The 23533-nt window shown below is 42.8% G+C and overlaps 1 protein-coding gene across 12 annotated transcripts in view; it reads left to right on the top strand.

Moving 5' to 3' along the window:
• Cntrl (centriolin) overlaps window positions 1–23533 on the top strand; it is an 88386-nt gene that overhangs the window by 43625 nt on the left and 21228 nt on the right. For 10 of the 12 annotated variants that reach the window (XM_052726318.1, XM_052726316.1, XM_052726319.1 and 7 more), the window contains 11 exons: window positions 1111–1256; window positions 1716–1923; window positions 2624–2803; window positions 4600–4779; window positions 5800–5916; window positions 6243–6387; window positions 6827–6975; window positions 14968–15157; window positions 17078–17394; window positions 20384–20592; window positions 22597–22789. In XM_052726318.1, coding sequence (XP_052582278.1) covers window positions 1111–1256; window positions 1716–1923; window positions 2624–2803; window positions 4600–4779; window positions 5800–5916; window positions 6243–6387; window positions 6827–6975; window positions 14968–15157; window positions 17078–17394; window positions 20384–20592; window positions 22597–22789 — 2034 coding nt within the window. Of the gene's footprint in view, window positions 1–1110; window positions 1257–1715; window positions 1924–2623; window positions 2804–4599; window positions 4780–5799; window positions 5917–6242; window positions 6388–6826; window positions 6976–14967; window positions 15158–17077; window positions 17395–20383; window positions 20593–22596; window positions 22790–23533 lie in introns of those variants that run through there. The other 2 variants (XM_052726317.1, XM_052726327.1) reach the window with 2 other exon arrangements.

Genomic DNA, 23533 nt, shown 5'->3' with positions numbered 1-23533 from the left:
TTTCAGGGAGTTCGTGAAGCTATTTTGAGCTGTTTACATTCCTGCTTAAGGTACTTCCCTACAGGATGGAACATTTCAATCTAGAAGGAAACTGTCAACACAAAACTTGCTGAGAAACAAAGTTATTGATCAGTCTTTTAGGGGCTAAATGACTCTCATATTTATTTCTTCTTCCTAATTCTCTGTGTATCATATTTAACACAACCTGAACCCCAGTCCTGAGTTTTTGTATTGTTTCAGGTCCAACTCTTGTACAGACTTTATATGTACTATATCCAGCTTCAAATTATGAAGATAGTAAGAGCCTATTTTTCTGGCTCTCAGTGGGTTTTGGCTGGTCTTGAGTCAGATCCCCTAGGGCCAGGATTAGGCTATAGAGATGTCCTTGATTTATGATGGGGTTATGTCCTGACAGACCCATTACAAGTAGAAAATAATTTGCAAATACATTTACTATGCCTAAGCTTAATATCATACCATGGCCCAACTATACTTAAATGTGCTTAGAATATGTGTATTTAGTCTAGTAAGGAAAAGTTACCTTAACGTAAAGCTTATTTTATAATAAAATGTTGACTATCTGTTGTTACTTATTGGAAACATGATGACATTCAAAAACACAAGACCATGTAAAAAACATGGCATCTGTGTGCACTGTAGGGTAGTATTACCCTGGTAGCCTGGCTAGTCCGGGAGCTGGGTCTCCTTGCCTCCACACAGTATCAGGAGAGAACAGTTGAAAACCCATAAAGTGGGGGAGGACACTGTGGTTCAGGGTATTGGGAGGGAGAGTACAGATCAGACCTAGATGCCATGGGCACTTAAAATGCATTTGCCATTTTAGATTCCCCTTGTAACTAGCAGTGCTGCCCTGGATTTGAACTAGAGTAATCCCTAGGGTATTACAGGTATTCAGGGGACTAGCACTTATCTATCTCTTAGGATAGACAACATTTTTCTTTATATTGTGGGGACATTTTAACAATTCTTTTTATTTGAGAGAGGTACCATATGAATTTCATTCTGTGGTCAAGATATGCTCTTGCATCTGTTAGTAATGACTATCTGTTGGCAGATAACACTTCTTCTCCATTTCCTGCCTACACACAGGATGACAACAGCCTATTAAAGCAGCAGCTAAAAGATTTCCAGAACCACCTCAACCATGTGGTTGATGGTCTGATTCATCCAGAAGAAGTAGCAGCTCGTGTAGATGAGCTAAGGAGAAAGTTGAAACTAGGAGCTGGAGAAATGAGGTAAGGAGAAACAGGACCCCCAAGTTAAAGTGAGCCTTCCCACCTCAGAGCTGTGCCTGAGACCAGCCATGAGCTCCCCGTCCTGAGTCTTTGTAGTACTGACTGATGTTTCTGAAAGACAGTGATGCAGGGTTGCTTCATTCTAGTAAGAGCATAAAGATATTTATTTGAGAGTCTTTCTTGAAAGTTCATCTGAAAGAAGAGTATGCATTTTCAGTAGAGAATGAGTATAAAACAGGATAACCTCAAATTTGTGAACATATTCTTAGCCTGTGTCTTCAGAGTGGCCACAGTGATTTGATACAGTGATTTGCTCTTAGGAGGTCTTGAGCAAAATGCTGCGATTGACAACAGTCCCTTTGCACAGTACTTTCTGCTCTTAATTTTGACATGTTTGCATTGAACATGTTTGCATCAAATCAAATGTCACATTTATACCTTCTTGTTTTTTCTCCTTAGAATCCATAGTCCTTCAGATATCTTGGGGAAAAGTCTCGCTGATCTACAGAAACAATTCAGTGAAATCCTTGCACGATCTCAGTGGGAAAAAGAGGAAGCACAAGTTAGAGAGAGGAAACTCCATGAAGAAATGGTTCTCCAGCAAGAGAGACTGGCAAATGGACAAGAGGAGTTCAGGCAGGCCTGCGAAAGAGCGCTTGAAGCCAGAGTAAGAAAGGGCAGAGACAGCCAGAGGGTGGCCTTCAGCAAATGTTGATGTTTTCAGCGTGTGAATTGAGCATATCCTTGTTATTTTCACTCATAACTAGTCTGTGACTAAAATCCAGTCCTGAATATGGTTATTAATGCCAAAATCAGGCTTGTTTGTACCAGTGCTTTCCTTGTTTTGAAAGCAGATGAGAGATACTTTACAGTGGACAGATTAAATAATATCACATTGCTAAAGTATAGTGTGGTGCCAGAATCTTGAGTTCTTTTTAACCTACTGATGTTCACATTGAGGCAAGCATTCAAATCCCAGAGAACAAGATAAAAACATCTCTGGTCACTATTTAGTATAAAACCTTGTTATATTTATATTCCCTGGTAAGGAGACCATAGCTCCATAACACTTTTATTTTGCTTAAAATATATTTTATGGTTATATGTTTGTATGCTTACATATATGTTTATTAATGTGTTTGGTTACATATGTGTTTGTATATATACACATGTTTTTATGTACACACACTCACACACACACACACACATACACACACACACACAGATGCCTATGATCCTATCACTTGGAAGATGCAGGTGGGGGTGTCACAAGTTCAAAGCTGGCTTGGGCTGTATACCAAGAGCCTGTCTCAAAAAAAAAAAAGAAAGAAAGAAAAGAAAAAGTTCTTCATTTTATTTCCTTACAGATTAAGTTTGATAAAAGGCAACATAATGCAAGAATCCAGCAATTAGAAAATGAAATTCACTATTTGCAAGAAAACCTAAAAAGTATGGAAGAAATCCAAGGCCTTACAGACCTCCAGCTTCAGGAAGCAGATGAAGAGAAGGAAAGAATTCTGGCCCAACTCCAGGAGTTAGAGAAAAAGGTGGGGAACCTAGAAGAGTAAGAGACCTGCTTCTCAGGTCCTGCCCCTGGTGACAGTCAGCTCTCCCTTGCTGGCACCGTGCTCTGAGTGCTGAGGCTGACCTCACAGCTGGGTGCTTGTTACGCAGTTGTGGGCCTGAGACTCTCCTGATCCAGGGAAACAAAAGACTTGGAAATAGGAGAACTCACCTTAGGGTCATGTCGATGACACTTAACAAATGATAATGGGGTAAGCTCGCCACCTTAGACACACTTTGGCCGCCTGGGTCCCTCCTCTTCCTCTCCTTTCCAATGCCCTGGCCTCTCTGATGGCCTTTTCTCCATCTTCCTTCCCCATCCCCGTGTCATCTCCACAGTCACACTCAGAAATCTCACTCAGCACTTCTGAAACCGCAGACGGAAGCCTCGTGTCTGCCAGCCTTCTCGAGCTTCTCTTCACTGGCCTCCAGTCCACAACCAGCTGCTAAGTCTTTTTGTCGCCAAGAAGTAGCTTCAAGTCCCTCTTCTTTTTCTCCTGTCTCACTTCCCCTGACAAAACTGAGATCACTGCTTTCTTGGGGTCTGCATGGTCCTGGGGGAGGTGGAATATCCTTCTCCAGCACAGTAATATCACTACAGGCTCACTGTCACATGTCACGTGGCATCATTCTTCACTGTAAGCTCGCCTCCCATCTTGCTGTTTGGTCTGTCCCTTTCCACATCTGCCATCTCTCTTCATCTCAGTGAGTGATTTACCCCATAGGGACCCTCCAGTCTCCAAGTCTTGTTGACTTCCAGCTCCCTCTAGCCATTCTCCTGCTCAGCTGCTGGGCTACCAAGCCAATTTCCCCATTCTACACATGACCCTATTCCACAGAGCAACCAGTCCACCCTCCGTGAAATGGGGAAATGGCTGTAGTCAGTCCAACCTCCTCTCCCAACCTCCACTGTTAAAAACCAAGTCTTTGAAACCTAAGACCCTGTCCCATTCAATAGCCTCAAAAATGTCAAGGTCTTCACTATCATATATCCAGGCTTGATACAGTTACCTTGAAAGCTTTGTCCATCTGTTATGGTACCTAGAAATAAGGTTGGGTTTAGAAGGTTGTTTGTTTAAATATTATTCATTTATTTTCATGTGTATGGGTATTTTGTTACCATGTGTGCTCCAGGTACCCACTGAAGCCAGAAGAGGGTGTTGGATTCCCAGGAACTTGAGTTACAGATGGCTGTGAGCTGCTGTGTGGGTTCCGGGAATCCCAACTTTGGTCGTCTGGAACAGTATCCAGTGCTCATAACCTCTAAGCCATCTTTCCAGTCCAAGATTCTTAACTAAGAAAAGAGTTATTTAAAAAGTCTTATGTATTTGGGGAGCTGGAGTGATGATTCAGCTGTTGGGAGCAGTGCTGGCCATCATGAGGACCAGAGACCATCAACCCTCACAACAGACTGGACTCCTCCATACACCTGTAGTCAGAGCTGTGAGGGAAGCTGAAACAAGAGGATGGCTAGGACTTGCTGGCTGCAGCCTAGCTGAGAAACACAAGCCCTAAGAAAGAGTCTGTCTCAAGGGACTGAGAGGGAAAGGATATTTGCGCGCACACGCCAGCCTAGGGCTACACACACACACACACACAATTTTTGTCTCTTTTGAAATTGCCTGTTCAGTGAATATATATGAAGCACCTAGTATACATCAGGTATTATTCTAGACATGGGCATGTTGCACGGGACAGCTCCTGGCCCTCTTGGAACTTATATCTTAATTTATTGCCTCTAAACGATTCACTTATCTCAGCTATGATTCTCTTACTTTAGAAGAGGCGTGAAGACGCCAAATCTCAGGAGCAGTTCCTTGGTCTAGATCAAGAGCTGAAGAGTCTGAAGAAAGCTGTGGCTGCTTCTGATAAACTAGCTGCAGCTGAGCTTACCATCGCCAAAGACCAGCTCAAGTCTCTGCATGGAACCGTCATGAGAATTAATCAGGAGCGAGCAGAGGTTAGTCCATAAAGTCTGGACGTCTTCACCAGCTCTGTCTCAAAAACGCAGCAGCATACATATTGATCCTTGGTGCAGACTTTGGTCATACAAACTGCTGTGATACTCTGCTTTTCTTCTTTTTTCTTTTTTTTGGTTTTTCGAAAACAGGGTTTCTCTGTATAGTTTTGGTGCCTGTCCTGGATCTCACTCATGTAGACCAGGCTGGCCTCAAACTCACAGAGATCCGCCTGACTCTGCCTCCCGAGTGCTGGGATTAAAGGTGTGTGCCACCACCGCTCGGCGACACTCTGCTTTTCTTAAGACCCAGTGATTTTATACCATCGTGGGGGCTATCTGGGCCCCAGATTGTACTGAGTTCTGAAAGGAACCATCAAATGAATAGTAAAAGCTAGCAATCTCCTTAGAGAAATCACTGTCAGTACATGCTTGGATTGAAGTTTTGAAAGCTCACCATACAGTCCCTCTGAGCCTCATTTTTTGTCTTTCTTTTCTTTTTTATGGTTGTTTGTTTGTTTGTTTGAGATAGGATCTCTCTATGTAGCCCTGGCTGTCCTGGAACTGGCTGTGTAGACCAGGCTGTCCTGGAACTTACAGAGATCTATAGCCTCTGCTTCATGTTCTGAGATTAAAGCTGTGTACCACCAAGCTCATCATGAGCCTCAAAATGTTAATTTTGTATATGTGTTTGAAAACCCAGTACCTTACATGCTGTTAGTGCTGTGGCTGGAGTGATGGTTAAAGTGCTCAATGTGACACAGATTTCAGTGAGATTGATCTAGTAGATCATAGGAAGAGAACCCAGAAAGACAGTCTTGAGAGACTGTAGGATAATGAACAGAAGGTCCTTTTCTTCATGCAAAACCCTCCACTTGCCCCAGGACTGGTCAGGCTTGGCACCCCGTGTGCAGGAGTAAGCAAGACTGGTAATAGGATGGGGCATAGAGGTCACTCTGAGAGAGGACTGACTGAAGATAATCATCATGATGGCCATGCCCTTCTCATGTCCTGTCCCAATAGGAGCTGCAGGAAGCTGAGAAGTTCAGCAGAAAGGCCACACAAGCAGCCAGAGACCTGACCCGGGCTGAAGCAGAGATCGAGCTCCTGCAGCATCTTCTCAGGGAGAGAGAGGGACAGGTCAGTGTTGGTACCCAGAGACACTCTCCAGAGAGAGGGGCAGGTCAGTGTTGGTACCCAGAGACACTCTCCAGAGAGAGGGGCAGGTCGGTGTTGGTTCCTGGAGCCGCCCTCCTGGTGAGCTCCTAGGCGTCTAAACCAGGCCCTGTGTGATTGCTTAGCACACTGAAGTCCACTCGTAGGCAGCACTTCAACTTCAGCTATGCAGTACCATGAAAATGAAGGATAAGGTGGTGTCCTCGTTGTAAAAAGTGAACAAAAACTGCGGGATTCTTAAGTTACGAGGGTAAGTGATCCTGTAACTTGGTGTGTATGCTTTTTAATAGTTTCGCGTTGAGATGGAGAATGCAGATGTAGGTTCGAAAGGAGCAACCTCACAGCTGCTGGAGATGGAGATGCTGAACGAGGCCATGGCGAAGCAAAGGGCTGAGATCACAAGGCTTCGGGATGTCCTAAACCTCACTGGGACTGGTAAAGTACTGTTGGCTTTGATTTGGGTGGTTCTGTAATTATCAAATTGAACTGCCTTCTTCTGCCTTTAGAAAAAAGCACTTAACTGAAAGAAAGAGTCAGTTCCTTGCCTGACCTAAAGAGTTGTGGCTTACTTGACAACTTAAAGGTCTGAGAAAGCATTTGACCATGTGGTGTTAGGGATTTGATTATAAAAAGACAAGCTGTAGACTGTAATTTAAAAAAAATGTCTACAAATCTGTTTGTTTTCTGTGAATTACTTTATAATCGATGTACAAAAGGATGTTCTCTCAGTGTTCAGCAAAAAGTAATTACCCAAGGGCAGGCTGAAAGTCAGCTTTGGGGGCATGGTAGAACCTGTTGACTCATGTGTCTCTCTTCTGTGAAAGAAGGGAAGTTCATGAATGCATGAACTTCATAGAATGGCTTTCCTTTACAGATAATAAAGGAGGCATTGAAAATGTTTTAGAGGAAATTGCTGAACTCCGGCATGAAGTTTCTGCTCAGAATGAGTACATCAGCAACATGACAGATCCTTTCAAAAGACAAGGCTATTGGTATTTCATACCACCACCGCCATCATCAAAAGTAGGAATTCTGTGTTGCTAGAAGTATATACTGAATTTTCTTGAAAGTGACATTTTCTCCTTCCCTAAATTTGTTAGTAGGTGCTAAAAATACTTCCCTGCTGAGATATACATTTAGGTTCTTCAGTGTTTGTGTTATTTGAGATTTAAAAATAGAGCTATCCACAGACAGTAGTACTTGCCTTTCACGGTCAGTGCCATGAAGCAGATAAAGGATAAGGTGACTTAAGCCCAACAAGCTGAATGAAAATGATTATAGAAATGTGCAGAGGTGTAGACAGAATACTGGGTACCTAGGTTTGATTTCCTTTTTAAAAAAATCTTGGGGCCGGGCGGTGGTGGCGCACGCCTTTAATCCCAGCACTCGGGAGGCAGAGCTAGGCGGATCTCTGTGAGTTCGAGGCCAGCCTGGACTACCAAGTGAGTTCCAGGAAAGGCGCAAAGCTACACAGAGAAACCCTGTCTCGAAAAACCAAAAAAAAAAAAAAATAATAAAAAAATAAAAAAAATAAAAAAATCTTGGGAGTGTTTACCAAAGTCTAGAGCACGTGCTAAGCAGTGCTGTGATGACAGATGCATCCCTGCACTCAGAAGAACCATGCTGTGCCAGTGTAGTTACAGAACAGTGACGTACTGTGACAGCAGACTTGGCCGCTGTGCTCTAGTTGCTGAGAGGTTGGTTTCCAAGATTCTTCTCATAAGGAGAGAAAGCTAACTAGCTGAGGCTATGAGGTGAGCAGTGAGCAAATGTCCAGAGAGGACTTAAGAGGGAGGAAACAGCTTGTGTGAAGAGGAAGGGTAGTGTAACCATACCTGTAGATTAACAGTTTGCTGGGAATGCTGAAACAAGAGCTGGAAAAGTAGATTGGGGCTGTATTAGCTGCTTTTCTGCCACTGTGATAAATGAGCATGCCCAGAACAACAAAAGAAAGAGTTTATTTGGGCTTGTGGTTCCAAAGGGCAAGAGTCTCTCATGTTGGGGAAGCATGGCAGCAGGAACAGAAATCTGAAAGCACACATCTTCAACCACAAGCACAAAGCAAAGAGAGTATGCACTGGGACCCCCAGGATGTACATCAAGGCCACACCTCCTAAACAGCACCACCAGCGAGGGACCAAGTGTTCAAATACCAGAGCCTTATGGAGACATTCTCGTTCAAACCCACAGGGGCCATCCTTCTTTAAAAGGGACATTATATATGTTATGGGAAAGTGAGATTACTGTTAATAGAGTCAGAGTTCAGAAGGGTATTCTAGCTGAGCATGGGGGCTAGAGTTGCAGCTAGGTGAGCTCTGTGGGGCTATTTGAAACCTTTCAAGTGAAAGATAGAAGAGGCCAGAGCTAGATTAGTGGCCACTGGAAAAGAGATAATGTTAAGGGATGAGCTTGCTATCTGAGTTTGGAAGTGAGGAATGGATCTAAGTGGGATTTAATCCAAAGCAGAGGGACTGAATGATACCCTCTGAGTCAGCTGTGGAGCAGTAGCAGGAGAAGCAGCTCAGACACTGGGGTCCCAGGGATCTGACTGTAGTCTCAACCAGAGCCTACTAGCAGAATCCATCTCCCAGAAATCTGAAGGAAACAACACCCTGTGTGCAACCAAGGCTGGAGGTCAAAAACAGGAAATAAAAGGGAAACACTACACCTGTGCTGAGTGTGCTGGGAAACGGAGAAGAGAAGCACCGCATTCCCAGGACAGCAAGACACTAGCCTCCAGTTTCCTCCAGAGTGGGTGGTTTCCTTTACCTTAGCTACTGGGCCATTAAGGAAAAGGCAGAGGAAGAGAAGCCACTAAGTGGTGAGTGCAGGTAGAAGGAAGATGTGACACTAAAGGGTCTGATCACTTATGGAGAATTTATTTTTATTTTTCTCTCATGGAAAATTATTCTATAAAATAAACTCAGTCAAACAGCCAGCTTGCATTTACCACTGCAGTGCCGTGAGGATCCATATTCCCTGAGAACAGCCAAAACAGCAAGGTGGGAAATGGACGTGTTGGGTCTGGGGTCACGAAGTAATGGGGGACAGACCACCAAAGTCTGTTAAACCAGAAGCAGAATTTATTCCAGAAAAAAAAAAAGAAAGAAAGAAAGAAAAGAAGAAAAGAAAATTGCTGTGGGGCACAAAAGCTTATCAGCTAGTTGAGACCACAGCCAGGGTTCTAGATTCTGAAGCTGTGGCGAAGGGGTGGATTTCAAGCCCCTTTTTATAGCAAAAGTAAGCATTAGGCATTGGATGCATGCTAGGAGTCATGTAGAAACAATTATTAATTTCTATATTCCTGGACCTTTCCTTCCCCGCTTAAGTTATAACCAGAATCAAACCTTGGATTCTTCTAGGTCTAAATATGAGCCAGATTATAATCCTGAATGATTTATATAAACATAATAATTTTTTAAGCCTTTGACTTGGCCTTTTTAGCCTGTTTTGGGGGCAGGGATTATTCTGTTCTATAGCTGTTTCAAGCTGAAACGGGACATTGATGGTCAGGGCCCAGGAAGGCTAAAAGGCTAATCAAAGGTAAGGAGGGAATTTATGCCATGGGGCACTTATCAGAAGCATCTGATTTGACCCAGCTGGAGACAAGGAGCATTCATATTGGCTGGATTGGTCCATGTCAGCTCTTTAGCAAATCCATGGCTCACAAGTTGAAGTCAGCAGCTGATTCGTAGGTGTGTCAGTCAGTCAAGTAGAAACCTGCTGAAACAGACAGACTAGAGACAGAAGTTAAAATTTAGGAATTTCGCCGGGCGGTGGTGGCGCACGCCTTTAATCCCAGCACTCGGGAGGCAGAGCCAGGCGGATCGCTGTGAGTTCGAGGCCAGCCTGGGCTACCAAGTGAGTTCCAGGAAAGGCGCAAAGCTACACAGAGAAACCCTGTCTCGAAAAACAAAAACAAAAACAAAAAAAAAAAAAAATTAGGAATTTAAGGGAAAATTATAATTGGAACTTTTAGGCCCAAATCTTAGTAATTGGAGAAAGGGAGAAGTCCCAAGACAGGAAAGGGAGGGAGACATCATCCTCAGGAATAGATAGGTAGGGGAAATTTAGGCTGTACTTATCTGGAATCCTTTTGATCTATGAGAAATGGATTTAAGTCTTAGGACTTTTTTGATCCTTTGAAGCCTATATGAATTTTATATCATTTTTATATTTTTGAGTCCTAGCAAAAACTACAGATTTGAGTTAAAAGCATGTACATTTTTCTTCTGTCCCACAAGCCAGGTATAGATTGGACAGAGATGTCTTTGGCCTGATGAGATGCATCTTTTAAGTTTACATTTAATTGTTTATCAGGTATATAAGCAGCTATTATTGAGAGCAGTCTTTTCAAATCATATTTGAAATCTGTTTGTCCCTTAACATGAAGCATGTGAGTAAGGCAACATGTTTGTCTTTTTTATCAAGAAACCTAGTAGCTTTAGAAAAAGCAAGGCAGATATATAGATAGATAGATAGATAGATAGATAGATAGATAGATAGATAGATATGAGAATCTGGTTGTCCAATGCTGCTAAACTGACAGAGTTATAGTTAGCCTAGCCGTCAATATTGTCAGAGATCTGAGAAAGATAAATTATACCTGAGTGCAGACCAAGCAGCTTCTGAATCTATCAAAATATGACAAGAGACTAGTCCATACCCAGTTAGCCATACCCAGGTCTCCATGGCATTGGAGGCAGAAGTATCAGAACAGCATCAGTCTTCGCCTGCCAGGCCCATAAGGGGAGAGTTTTTCCTATAGAAGAGGGACATGGGGAAGACCAATCTTACTTTGTCTAGGCAAATGGGGTGCAATCAATTCTCCAGTGTCCTGTTGATTGTCCACAGTCTGGCCGGGTCCTGTTGGCAGGTGTTTCATCAGGGCATCTTGCCCAGTGGTCAGGATTGCCATAATCCAGGTAGAGAAATTGTGATGCCCTGTAATCTTTGGAGACCTTGGGTCACTGCTAGGATCTAGGAGTCTCTGTCTGATATAATAAGCTTTTTAGTCAACATTTTAAATGCCATATTCTGCAGATCTCTGAAGTACTTGAAGCCTGTCCAGGTATATCTGTATAGACAAACTTTGTTTCTATCCTGAAAACATATGCAAGGGACTAAGTAAAACTTATCTCTGTAATTAATTACCTCAGTCCCATAGTCTTATAAATTTAAATATTTTTAAAAACTGTTCTTAGCTGGCGGTGGTGGTGCACGCCTTTAATCCCAGCACTCGGGAGGCAGAGCCAGGCGGATCTCTGTGAGTTTGAGGCCAGCCTGGGCTACAGAGTGAGTTCCAGGAAAGGTGCAAAGCGACACAGAGAAACCCTGTCTCGAAAAGCCAAAAAACAAACCAAAAAACTGTTCTTAAAAAATTAAAATCTCTCAAATGTCTTCCTGCAGTATCAACAATAAAGTACCCTTTTTTACTCTAAGAGGGAGAAAACATATCATAACCATAATCTGTATAAGGCAAAACCAAGCTCCAAGTGCAAACAGTCCCAAAGTTCAATATCTGGGATTCATTCACAATCCTTTTGGTTCTTTAACTGAGAGGCTTGGATCATTTCTTTGGCCCCACCCTTGGCAGCATATACATAGCCTGCCTTCCAGATCTCAGCCTGCTCCATTTCACTGTGGCTGGTGCTTCTGATGACTATCATCTGACCCTGGCATTTCCAAAACTGTTAGGATCCATCATTGCAAATGGACCCTCAGCTGTTCCCTATGATCCGATCCCTTCATGCCTCTAAAGCCATTACCACCTGGGTGACTCTTACATTGCAAAGTTTAGTTGCCAGAACAAGGTACATTCTTGTGTATAAAAGCATTGAGGTTCAGCTTTAATATTTTATTTATTAAATATCTTATCAAACATGTGTAGCCATCTATTTAAATTCTCTAGAAGCTTGCTATTGAACATTTGGCAAAGACTTAGGTGTAAATCTCTAAGTTAGCTTTTGTTAACCTGAATAGCTCTTTTACTGTTTATAAGATCTATATAAGGTTATAACCTTAGTAAAAGTTGGCTATCAACCACGGGGCTGTCTATATCATGATGGGGTCACCAGCCAAGATGGAGGAAAGCCACATGGTTGCTATTTAAAACATGTTTTTCTAAACAATAATTACATGCACACATATGCACAGTTGGATCCAAGTTACATACACATACAGAGTTAAAGCTAGCTTACATTCACATATATAGAGTCAAATCCAAGTACTATATGTGTTCATATATATGTATATATCTTTTTTTAACAAACATTTTGCACTGAAGAATCATCAGCTATTTTTAAAATGAAGAAAACCAACCATAATTAACCTAATATGGTCAGATTTCAAATTCAGTATTTGCAGGTATAAGAAACCATAACCAACAGAGTTCACATCCCCTTTGGCCTTCTACAACCTTCTATATACCTTCAGTCTGTTCCTTTGATTCCTAAGACATTTTTGCTTCAGACTAATTCCTCTTTCCTTTTCTTTCTCTTTATTATTCCAATCTCCTGCCTTCTTTCTTATTTTCCAAACATAAAACTTTATCAAAGTCTTTCTTGTGGTTCCCCTCGGTAGTCTAGAATATATTGTGTGGCTACAATATTTTAAACATGCATATGCCATAACAAAAATAACTCTAAATTTGCATCAACACTGTACCAATGTAAAGCATCTGAAACTAGCAGTAGGTTTTTTTTTTGGATTTTTTTCTATAATAGTTGAATCTAAGTTATAAGCATATATATGCATAATTAAGCCCAGCTCATTTATATATAGATATATATAGAGAGAGTTAAGTTTAAGTTGTGTATGTGCATGCATCTCAAACAGGAGTTGACTATACATATGGGCCAAACCAGATATATATAGAGATATCCGTATATCCGTGTGTGTGTGTATCCATGTATAGAATTTTAATTATAAGCCCTTTGTTATAAGCTTAAAGCCAAATTTTGTTATAAATTATATAGATTTAGCTCATATCTCATGAGCAATTTATTAGTCCTGAGGTAAAAGCTTATAGTATAATTTTAAAATAGTATTATTATTATTATTTATCCTTATTATATCAGACCCAATGACCAGAAAATCCAGAGGTAAATTTTAAGTTTGGACAGTAAATAAGGGCTGCAGCCAGTATACATTGAACATAGTTGACTCATACATTTAGAAATAAGCATTTAGTGGCCACCTTTATGCATTCAAACCAGATAAAACTTTTCTTACTTTATTTAGCTGAATTTTAGGGGGCGGGGTGCAGCATGCCCTTTGTGCTTTCCTGATGGGGATGTTCCTGCTGCTGTTCGGCCTGGTCTTTCCTGTGCAGCTTTGGAGCATGTGCCATTTCTGTGAGATTTAAAACATTTATTGTCCTTTGCCCTCCCCTGCTGGGCTCCTCATTGGTACTCAGGCAGGAGGCTGCAGCATCTGGGGTCGGGGGAGAAACGGAGGGTCCTCTTCCTGGCTGCAGGCTGCTTGCACAGACTGGAGCCAGCTCAACTGCCTTGGGGAGCCTGGACTCCTGAAGTGGAGAAAGACAGGGAAGGCTGGCAAAAATGACTGTTATGTTCTTGAAATCCCGGAAATGAGAGAACAAGACCTGAAAGGGGCCTGGGGCTTAGAGGAACCTTGGCCCAGGGTAAAGGTTAATTTACTAACAATCACCACAAAGAGACTGACAACAGGTAACATGACAAACAGAATAGATAAGACATTAAGAAGGAAGAACACTGCATGCAGGGACCTGGGGCTCCCAATCCAGTCCTGCAGGGCTGCAGATAAGCAGCCAATGGCCAGAAGAAGGGTTGAAGCGTCCTTCATCCCTGCCAGCTCAGGTCTTTGGTGGGTCAACCCACTCTTATTGAGCTTTGGTTTTATCTAGACAGCAGATACAGAAACCAGACAAAAAACTTACGGTTGGCCAAAACCAGTAGAATAAAGTTGCCAGAGACTGAGGTGCCCCTCAGAACCAGTATTGCGAGAGGTCCCAGGTTTCAGCACCAAAGATAGGGTCTGGGATCATGTAATAATGGAGAACAGACCACCAAAGTCTATTAAACCAGAAGCAGACTTTATTCTAGAAAAAAACCAAAAACCAAAACAAAACAAAAGAAAAACAAAAAAAAAAGAAAAAAGAAAATTACCACAGGGCACAAAAGCTTGTCAGTTAGCTGAGACCACAGCCAGGGCTTGGGATTCTGAAGCTGTGGCAAAGGGGGTAGATTTCAAGCCCCTTTTTATAGCAAAAGTAAGCATCAGGCATGGGGTGCATGCTAGGAGTAGCGTAGAAACAACTATTAAAAGTTAACTTTGAAGGCCAGGCAGTGGTGGCGCATGCCTTTAATCCCAGCACTCGGGAGGCAGAGCCAGGCGGATCTCTGTGAGTTCGAGGCCAGCCTGGACTACCAAGTGAGTTCCAGGAAAGGCGCAAAGCTACACAGAGAAACCCTGTCTCGAAAAACCAAAAAAAAAAAAAAAAAAAAAGTTAACTTTGGTCTAGGCAGTTGTTGGCTATAAGGGGCAAGGGGGTTAAAAGTTAACCCCTGGCTGTCGATAGAGAAGCTGGCTGTAAGCAGAGAGCCATTGTTAGAAGTTAACCTTTAGAGCTGATGACTGTCAGCTTTTATTTTATTTTTTTAGGTTTACAATTTTATATTTCTATATTCCTGGACCCTTCAGATGCTATTACATAACTTCCTGAAGAGATCCCTTCTCTTTTCACAGAGCAGTCTGACATAACTCTAGCCACTGCATATATACTCCTCCCTGCCCAGCCTTCCTGATACTGCTCTGCTAAAGAAATGTTAATAAGCTGAGCCATATGTATAGACCATAGTTTATAACTGTGTAATCATTTCTTATTTCTGTGAAAAATGAGAATCATAATAAGGAAATAACAAATCCTTTCTTAGTTTGTGTGTATCTCACCTTAGCTGTATACTTTGATATATCTAAAGGTCAGCCTTTCCATTGGTAATAGGCAATGTGCTCTCCTGTCACTGTTTTTAGGTTTCCAGCCATAGTTCTCAAGCCACCAAGGACTCCGGTTTGGGTCTAAAGTATACAGCATCTACTCCTCTTAGAAAACCACAGCCTGGACAGCAAGAAGAGAAGGACAACAGTGGACCTCTGCCTGCTTCAGGATACTGGGTCTATTCACCCATCAGAAATAGGTTACATAAGTCATTTTCAAATAGAGGTAGGTCACATCACATAAGGGAAGTTGCATTTCTCTTACCTATTTAATAACCTTTTATTGTTTCCTTGAAATCTACAGATGCATTCCAAAGTCCTTAGCTTACTCTGAGGTCCTGTATAATCCTGTGTTGGCCAATAACCTATCTTCCCATAGATTATCTGAAGGGGACTCCCACACAGCGGGGGACTCCCTTCCAGACCATGGATTAGGCACAAACCACACCCAAACACCTGTTTTCACAGAGAGATCCTTTATTAAGCTGGGAAGAAAAGTTAAAGTGGCTGCTTCCTGACTTTGGCAGAAAAACAGCAGCAAATGATGTTGCAGGTGTCATTCTTAAAGGGAGAAGAAGGGGAGGTCTCTGTTAGGGTGGGCTAGGATGCAGTGGTAGAGGAGATGGGGATGAGGGAGAAGGGGAGTGGGGAAGGGAAAGGGGGAGGGTCATCTGTCCAGAGGGACAGAGGACGGTCTCTGGATAGAGAGGAACAGGCATGGCCCTTAGGCAAATGGCGGTTCGTAAAGGGAAAGGGGAAACCCCTTAGTAGGATGAGGTGTTTAATGTTAATTGGTCAGGTTATTTAGGTGAATCAAAGGGAGCTTTTGATTGCTGGATCTTGGTAGTCAGCCTCAGGAGGAGTAAGTGGCCAAATTGACCAAATAGACCTTGGTGGCAGCTTTAGGACTGTAATCTAAAGGATTTTAACAAGGCAGAGGGAATAGGAGAAGGGTAAGGCCTGCCGTTAGTGTTCCTTCATTATCTGTCTAAAGCAGTGGTTCTCAACCTGTGGACTGCGACCCTTTGGGGGTTGAACAACTCTTTCACAGGGGTTGCTTATCATGCATATCAGATAATTACATTATGATTCATAACAGTAGCAAAATTACAGTTATGAACTATAATGAAATAATTTTATAGTTGGGGGTCACCACAACATAGGGAGCTGTGTTAAAGGGCACAGCGTTAGGAAGGCTGAGAACCTGCTCAAAAGATACTTGTAGTATGCCAAGTTCCTCAAGCCTTTGTTGATGGTTTTCAGTGCTGTGGGCTGAACACTTGGCCACCAAGCTACATCCTCACCTCTACACCTCTCTGTTTTAAACCATTTTTCTGTAATGCTGTCTTCCTCGTTCCTTCCCCAAACCCATTCAGAGTCAGGGTTTAGTAAGACTGTGCTCCCTGTATGGTGCCTTCCTCCACTCTCCAACTGAACAGCTCTGTGGCTGGTGCTTCTGGATCATGGGGCATTGGACCTTTTTTTTTTTAATATCATGGTTTTATGACGTAGCTCTAAGATTGTCAGAGATTACTCTTCAAAAGCTCTGTTCAAAGAATGAGACTTGCATTAGCCTAAGCTCTTACATTTCATAGCTCGGTGGTCATAGTCAACTCATTTTACTGCTCTGAGACTGTTGATCTGTGACATAATAATGCTCCATTTTGATGATTTACCAATTAAGAAAGTATTTGTTGGGATGGGGATGTGGTTCATTGTTAGTTCCACCCCTAGCAACACAAAAGCAAACCACAGAAACTCTGTACTGGGTGAGCACTGCTGTGTGCTTGCTTTATTTGATGTCAGGTCCACCAGCCCAGCTCCTGCCTTAAGGGGAGATAAACTGCCATACTAGAGTGCTGCATGTCATGGCAGAATCAGTTGGAGTTCTTTCTGATCTCACAACACTTCTACATGTTTTCTGTAGGATGAAGCAGATATTCAGATGATTGTTGAGTACATTATTAATTAATGGGTGAAGAGACGTGAAATGCTGGCTGCTGAAAACACTGTGTATTGATCTGTTTCTCACAACTACAGTTGACCATTCTTAGAGTTTTGTTCCACGTCTCCATTGTTTCCATTGAAGTGTTGCTGTTTCTTTGTAAATCTGCTTACCAAGTACACTCTCCTGTTTGTTTCATAGAAGATGCGGACAGTGGAGGAGATAGCCAGGAAGAGAGTGGACTGGATGACCAGGAAGATCCCTCATTTGTGCCTCCTCCTGGGTACATAATGTATACTGTGCTTCCTGATGGGTCTCCGGTACCCCAGGGAATGGCCTTGTATGCACCATCGCCTCCTTTGCCCAACAACAGTCAACCTCTGACCCCTGGCACTGTGGTTTATGGCCCACCTCCTGCTGGGGCCCCCATCATATGTGGACCTCCTCCCACCAACTTTGCTGTTCCCCTTGTCCCTGTGGGTGTGCAGCATTGCAACGTCCCAGAGCACCATAACCTAGTAAGTGGGAAACACAACTCTATCCTTATTATACCATAACCTAGTAAGTGGGAAACACAGCTCTATCCTTATTATACCATAACCTAGTAAGTGGGAAACCCAGCTCTATCCTTACTATACCATAACCTAGTAAGTGGGAAACCCAGCTCTATCCCCATTGTATCATAACCTAGTAAGTGGGAAACCCAGCTCTATCCCCATTGTATCATAACCTAGTAAGTGGGAAACCCAGCTCTATCATTGTATCATAACCTAGTAAGTGGGAAACCCAAGTCTGTCCATACCACTTCCCAGTGCCTGAGACAGACACGCATGTGATGAGTTCACAGTAATGTGGGCCTAGCTCAGGAGTGAGATTATAGGACTGACGTGTATGAAGCAAACATGCTCCTGTTAAAATAGGATTGTGAACAGGATAGTAAACTCTCAAGCCCAGATCCTAGCACAGCTAGCTGTTTTCTAAAATGCTTTCAGTCTAAAAGCCAACAACTTTTCCTACGATTTTCTCTTGTTAACTGTGTAGGAGTGTTTATGTAAAGCTATCACATACTAGTACCTATAGCTTATGCACATGTGAGTATGCTTCACATGTACATGTGTGCCCGTATATGCTGATATGTATAAAGAGCATACAGTAGGTATGGGTTGGAATTACCTCTGGGTTAACTGATGATTATACATTATTTCCACGGTTACTGTTGTATGCACATTTGAATTCCATTTTCCCATTTAATGTTAGAAATAATACCTAGTACTTTTCATTTTAATATTTTATTGGTTTTAATTAATGTATATGTGTGTTGGGAGAGTATACATGTGAATGTGATGCCCTCAGAGGCAGAAATGGTATCAATTCTCCTGGAGCTGGAGTTACAGATAGTTGTGAGAAGCTGGTGTGGGTTCTGGGAAAGGAACCTAAGTCCTCTGAAAGAACTGTTGTATGAAAAACTTTTCCTGGGGAGACACAACACACATATCTGCTCACCTGGGATAAGGAACCCACAACAGACTAAAATACAGATCCCACCAAAGTCCAGCTTGGTGAACCAATGAGTGTTTATTGGGGTCACTTGCAGGAATGTGGGTGAGGGGTTACTTACAGGAGCAGAAATCACTCATAGACAGTTGCATCACCAAGGCCCACCCCGGCTCACAAAAGCTGGGAACCTGGAGCACACTGTACACACTGACAGCTCACAGGTTGGAGAGTGTCCTTTACAAGTGACTCAGTTGCTCTAAACCACTTCCAGGCATCTCAGGAGTCTTTGCAGCTTAGCTCTGCTTGTTCTGGCAGGGAGGGGCTTAGTAAATGTGGTCAGTTTCAGGGACTTCCTGGAGCTATTTTGAGTTGTTTACCTCCCTGCATAAGAAGCTTCCCTGCAGTATGGAGTATTTCAATATAGGAGGAAACTGTTATACAACAGTCCCTACAAATATTTTTAAACAGCATGTTAACATCTGTATAATCTTTCTTTATTTGTAGATGTAATAGGTGACTGTGTGGATTCTTAAGTGTGCTTTTTATTCTTTTCTTAGGCTAGATTCCAAGGAGGGATTACTTCCTGATCTGATTGCTTTCTAACTTCTGGGTTCTAGCATAATAAAACTGCATTCCAAGTCCTCTTTTGAGCTCAGAGCACTTGGAGCTTTTGTTCTTTGCTCCCTCAGCCCACTGAGGGAATAGAAGAGAAGATACCTCGTGTTCCCTTCTAGTAGGTCACACTTGGTCCACAGGGCCCACGTGCATTTGTGTGGCTACTACAGTAATTACCCACATATTCTGTGGTTTTGATGTACATTCAGCTTGTAACCATCTGTCTGTTAAGCATTTGCTGAGACTGCTTGGATTGCTTCTACTTTCCAGAAGTGAAAGGACTAAATTGTCACAGGACACGCTGAGACCTAGTTCTCAGCACAAACGAGATCTATTTGCCCCAGAGAGACAAAGACAGGAGACAGAGGACAAGGAAGAAGAGAAAAGGGGTGGGGGCGGGCGGAATATTTGTCCTGGAGAAACAAAGGACTGCTTCTAGATAGAGAGGAGACAGGTGTGACCCTTAGGCAAATGGCAGTTTATTAAGGGACAAGGAGAAACCCCCATGTTAGGATGAGGTGTTTAATTTTGATTGAGCATATTAATTAGGTGAGCCAAAAGGGGGCTTCTGATTGCTGGACTAAATTACTTTGATAGCTGGGCCTTGTTAGCCTCAGGAGGAAGAAGTGGCCAAATAAGGGAACAGGCCTTGGTGGCTAGCTTTAGGAATGCAGTCTAATGGTTTTTAGCAAGAGAGAAAGAGAAAGGTGAAGGGCAAACCTGTTAGTGCCATGCTTGCTGTGTTTGGGCCTGCTGGAGCCCTTCAAGAATACAGGACTCAGACAGCTGCGCCAGTGTGCTTTCACACCTCAGACACTTTAGCAGCTACTGCTGCTGCTGCTGCTGGGTTTTTTTTTAGTTTTTTGAGACATGGTTTCTCTGTGTGTCCCTGGCTGTCTTGAAGCTTGCTCTGTAGACCAGGTTGGCCTCCAACTCTGAAATCCGCCTGCCTCTGCCTCCCAAGTGCTGGGATTAAAGGTGTGCACCATCACTCCCTGGCTAGCTTTTTATCTCTTGAGATTCAATTTACCTTATTCATTCTGCAAAATGCAGGCAAAACATGTCTTCTTCTAGGAACCTATTCCAACAATTCTCCCATGTGTGGAGAGTGGAGAGAGACTTCAGTGTGTTTGTTCTGCTGGATCTGGAGCTCCAGAGACAAAGAGGTCTGATGAATCTCTAATGCATCGTCAGACTGGTGGAAAGGTCTTGTGAAGTCTGTCCATTTCATCTATGCCATGTGAAAACATCGGCTTTGATTTTTCTTTCCATACCGAAGTTTTAGAATGTCCCACTATTTTTTAGACCACTTTATCCAATTGATTTCAGTTTTGACAGCAAAAGGGAAGAGACACCCTCTGATATCGTAGTAATGCATTTACTTTCTGTGGTCAGGAGAATGAAGTGTCTAGACTGGAAGACAAAATGCAGCAGCTAAAATCGAAACGACGGGAAGAGCAGTGGCTGAAAACATCCAAGAAGCATTCTGAGAAAGAAGTAGAAGAGCTGAATCGTAATATTGATGACCTTTTGCAAGAGAAGAAGGAATTAGAACAGGAAGTAGAAGAATTGCACAGAACCATCCAGAAACATCAACAACGACAGTAAGCATTCGCCATTCTATTTTTATAATTCAGAGGGTACGTACGACATCAGTTCTGAAGGGCACCCTCCGTCAGCACTACTTCATAAAACATTCTGTCTTTTTAGAAATTCTTAGATCTAAACGGCAAAATAGTAAATGTTAGCCATATGTGGGTGGAGGTCTCTAGATGTGGCAATGGGAACTGAGAAACAATTCAATTGCAGTTAATTTAGTGCCCACATGGTGAAAACCATTTAGGACAGCAAATATCTAAGATCTCCTGGTAAATAATACAAATCGGCTCTTTTTGTAGTTGCCTTTGGTGAACAGCATGACCATTCTCCATCCCAGCTACCACAGCAAAACATACACTAGGGTGTTTAAACCTTCTTTCTCCATGGCGTCTGTTTGGTTTCCTTGTCCTTCTGACCATTTTCTGTCGTTTTCACTGCCTGCCCTTTAATTAGTGGAATTCTAGACCACTAGAGTAGGTTCCACGCTTGCCACCATGTGTAGAATCTTTCTCTCCAGTCTCTCAGGAAACCTGGACTCAGTCTCATCTCAGTACACAGGCAGTCGGAACCCTGCCTCTCTGTCACCCTTCAGCCTCACACAGTGCTTGACCTGACCCACTTCTATGGTCTCCCCAGTACCACTTTTCCCCACCTCCACACCTCCACATCTTCTGTCCTCTTCCTGAAATGCCTTCCCCAAGCCCTGTCTCTCTGTCCTGCCTTTCAAAACAGAGCTGGGGTGGAGAGACTGGAGAGTCGGCTCAACACTTTAAAGCACTGGTTGCTTTCTGGAGAGGATGCAGGCTTAATTCCCAGCATCCACATAGTGGCTCACAAACATCCGTAACTCCAGTGTCAGAGGATCTGACACCCTCTTTTGACCTTTGTGGACACCAGGCATTCAGTGGTGCATATACATACATGCAAGCAAAACATTCATACACATAAAATCTAAAAAAAAAAAAAAATTAAAACAAAGTCAGGGGATCCTTTTACATTAAGCCTTTCTTTTTTTTTCTTCTCAGGTACCCTGTAAAATTTAGGGTTAGCAACCCTTGACATAGCCCTGCTCATGCAGTGCTGTGAGCAGCCAGAGAGTCAGTAGGGTAATAGCTGGACCTCCGTCTATGGGGGCCAGCACCTCACATAGAGTCAGTTCACATAGCCTCTGTTGTCTGGTCAGTTATCTAAAATGTCTTCTGTGGTGGTCCATGGATTATGACAGCTCCCTAGTTTGTGTCATTTGATCCAGACTAGCCAAGGCTCAGGGTGGTAGGGAGGCCTGTGAGGCATGCGGAGTGAGGCATGCGGATCACTGCCATCTAGGGGTGGACAGCTGAGGGATTACAGCGCTGAGGAAAGCAAGAGCCACGCTGAGAAGAATGGGTGGGGGTTATAGCTACTTCTCAATTACAAATGCATGTTAAGAAGAGGACAGTGGGCCGGGCGGTGGGGTGCCACTTCTGCCACTCTTAGAGTGATGAAAGGATCATTGCAGGAGATTTGTGTCAGACCTGAGTATCAGAGTTTTAAAAGGCAGAAGTTCTCTGCATGCCTTTGTGTAAAGAAAGAAGAAAAGCATCAGTGTGCTGAGCTTGTTTTCATGTTTTTCTGTGAAGCAGTCCATTTGCATTTAATTTTTTCTCTGACATAAAGAAGTAAGTCACACAACCATGCAGTGTTTGGGGCTGACTGACCTGGGGACTGTCCTTGAAGACTGTCAGAGGAATTGGATATTATTATGTAGTCATTTCCTATATTTCTGTTTTTCAGAAAAATAATGTGGCAGTGCTGTCTTGGCCAGATGTTGACAGCACAAATCCATCAGGCATTTTACATAATGTGCATTTACTGCCAGAAATGTTCCGTGTTTATAATAAGAGTATATTTTGAACTCGAGTTGAACATAATCAATTGTAGCAAAGTTAGTAAATCTTAGAAAGTTAGTAAATTCACATTCTATGAGTGTACATATGGTCTGTTTAAAATCTCTCTATGTAATTTTTTAGGGACTTCATTGATGGAAATGTTGAGAATCTTATGACTGAACTAGAAATAGAAAAGTCTCTCAAACGCCATGGGGATATTGTTGATGAGGTTGCGTGCATAGAGAAGACTCTTCTGAAGCGGCGCTCGGAACTCAGGGAAGCTGACCGACTTCTGGCAGAGGCTGAGCATGAGCTCTCCTGCACTAAGGAGAAGGTGAGTCTGCTGTGGTTCAGGCAGGAACACACTGTCCAAGTCTGGACCCTGCCAGTCAGGAGCTGGGCATTTGGGTAAGTCGTTTAGGTCCTCAGACTTCATACATGCTGTTCAGTAGGGAATCAATAGCATGCTTAAATTCCCGAAGCTGTTCAGATACCAGCTTGTCTCTCTTCCCCATCTGAGTGTGTATGTTAGGGGTTTGTTGTTTGTTTTTATTTTGGAATCTTCAACCTGTGTCTTTTTAAATGACCAGTCAGATGCTTAGAGAAGTCGTACTTTTCTTCACAATGATAACAGAAGTAATGATGTTTTCAGTTCCTGGGTCATATAGATTTTCATTCATTTAAGTACAGCCAAGTTGAAATTAAAAAAAGAAAGAAAGATTCTGAGATGTTCTTTGCTGGTAACTTACTTCTGTGGACTACTGAGTGAGTGATCATAACATTTTTTAGGCCACACAGAAGAAAGCCAGACAGGGAAAGTGATTTCTCAAGCCTGTGTGGTGGCTATTTACAAGTGCCGTTTCACTCAGCATCCCCAGCAACCCTGTGAGGTGACTTAACTCGGTTTGTACATGCAGCTCAGAAGGGCTCTTAACTGGCCCAGAGTCTCATAGCTGAAGCTCTGCCTTCCTAAGAGTTCTTTAATAAAATGAGAATCCAGAGAGGAAAAAGCCCTTGGGCACATGAAACACCTCAGAAACTATTTTCACTTTGCTAGTTTAACTTGAATCTATTTAAG

Source organism: Peromyscus californicus, unplaced genomic scaffold (assembly GCF_007827085.1).
Source record: "Peromyscus californicus insignis strain IS unplaced genomic scaffold, ASM782708v3 Scaffold_7__1_contigs__length_154581171, whole genome shotgun sequence".
Classification (NCBI taxonomy): Eukaryota; Metazoa; Chordata; class Mammalia; order Rodentia; family Cricetidae; genus Peromyscus; species Peromyscus californicus.
This window is presented reverse-complemented; position numbering and strand designations above follow the sequence as displayed.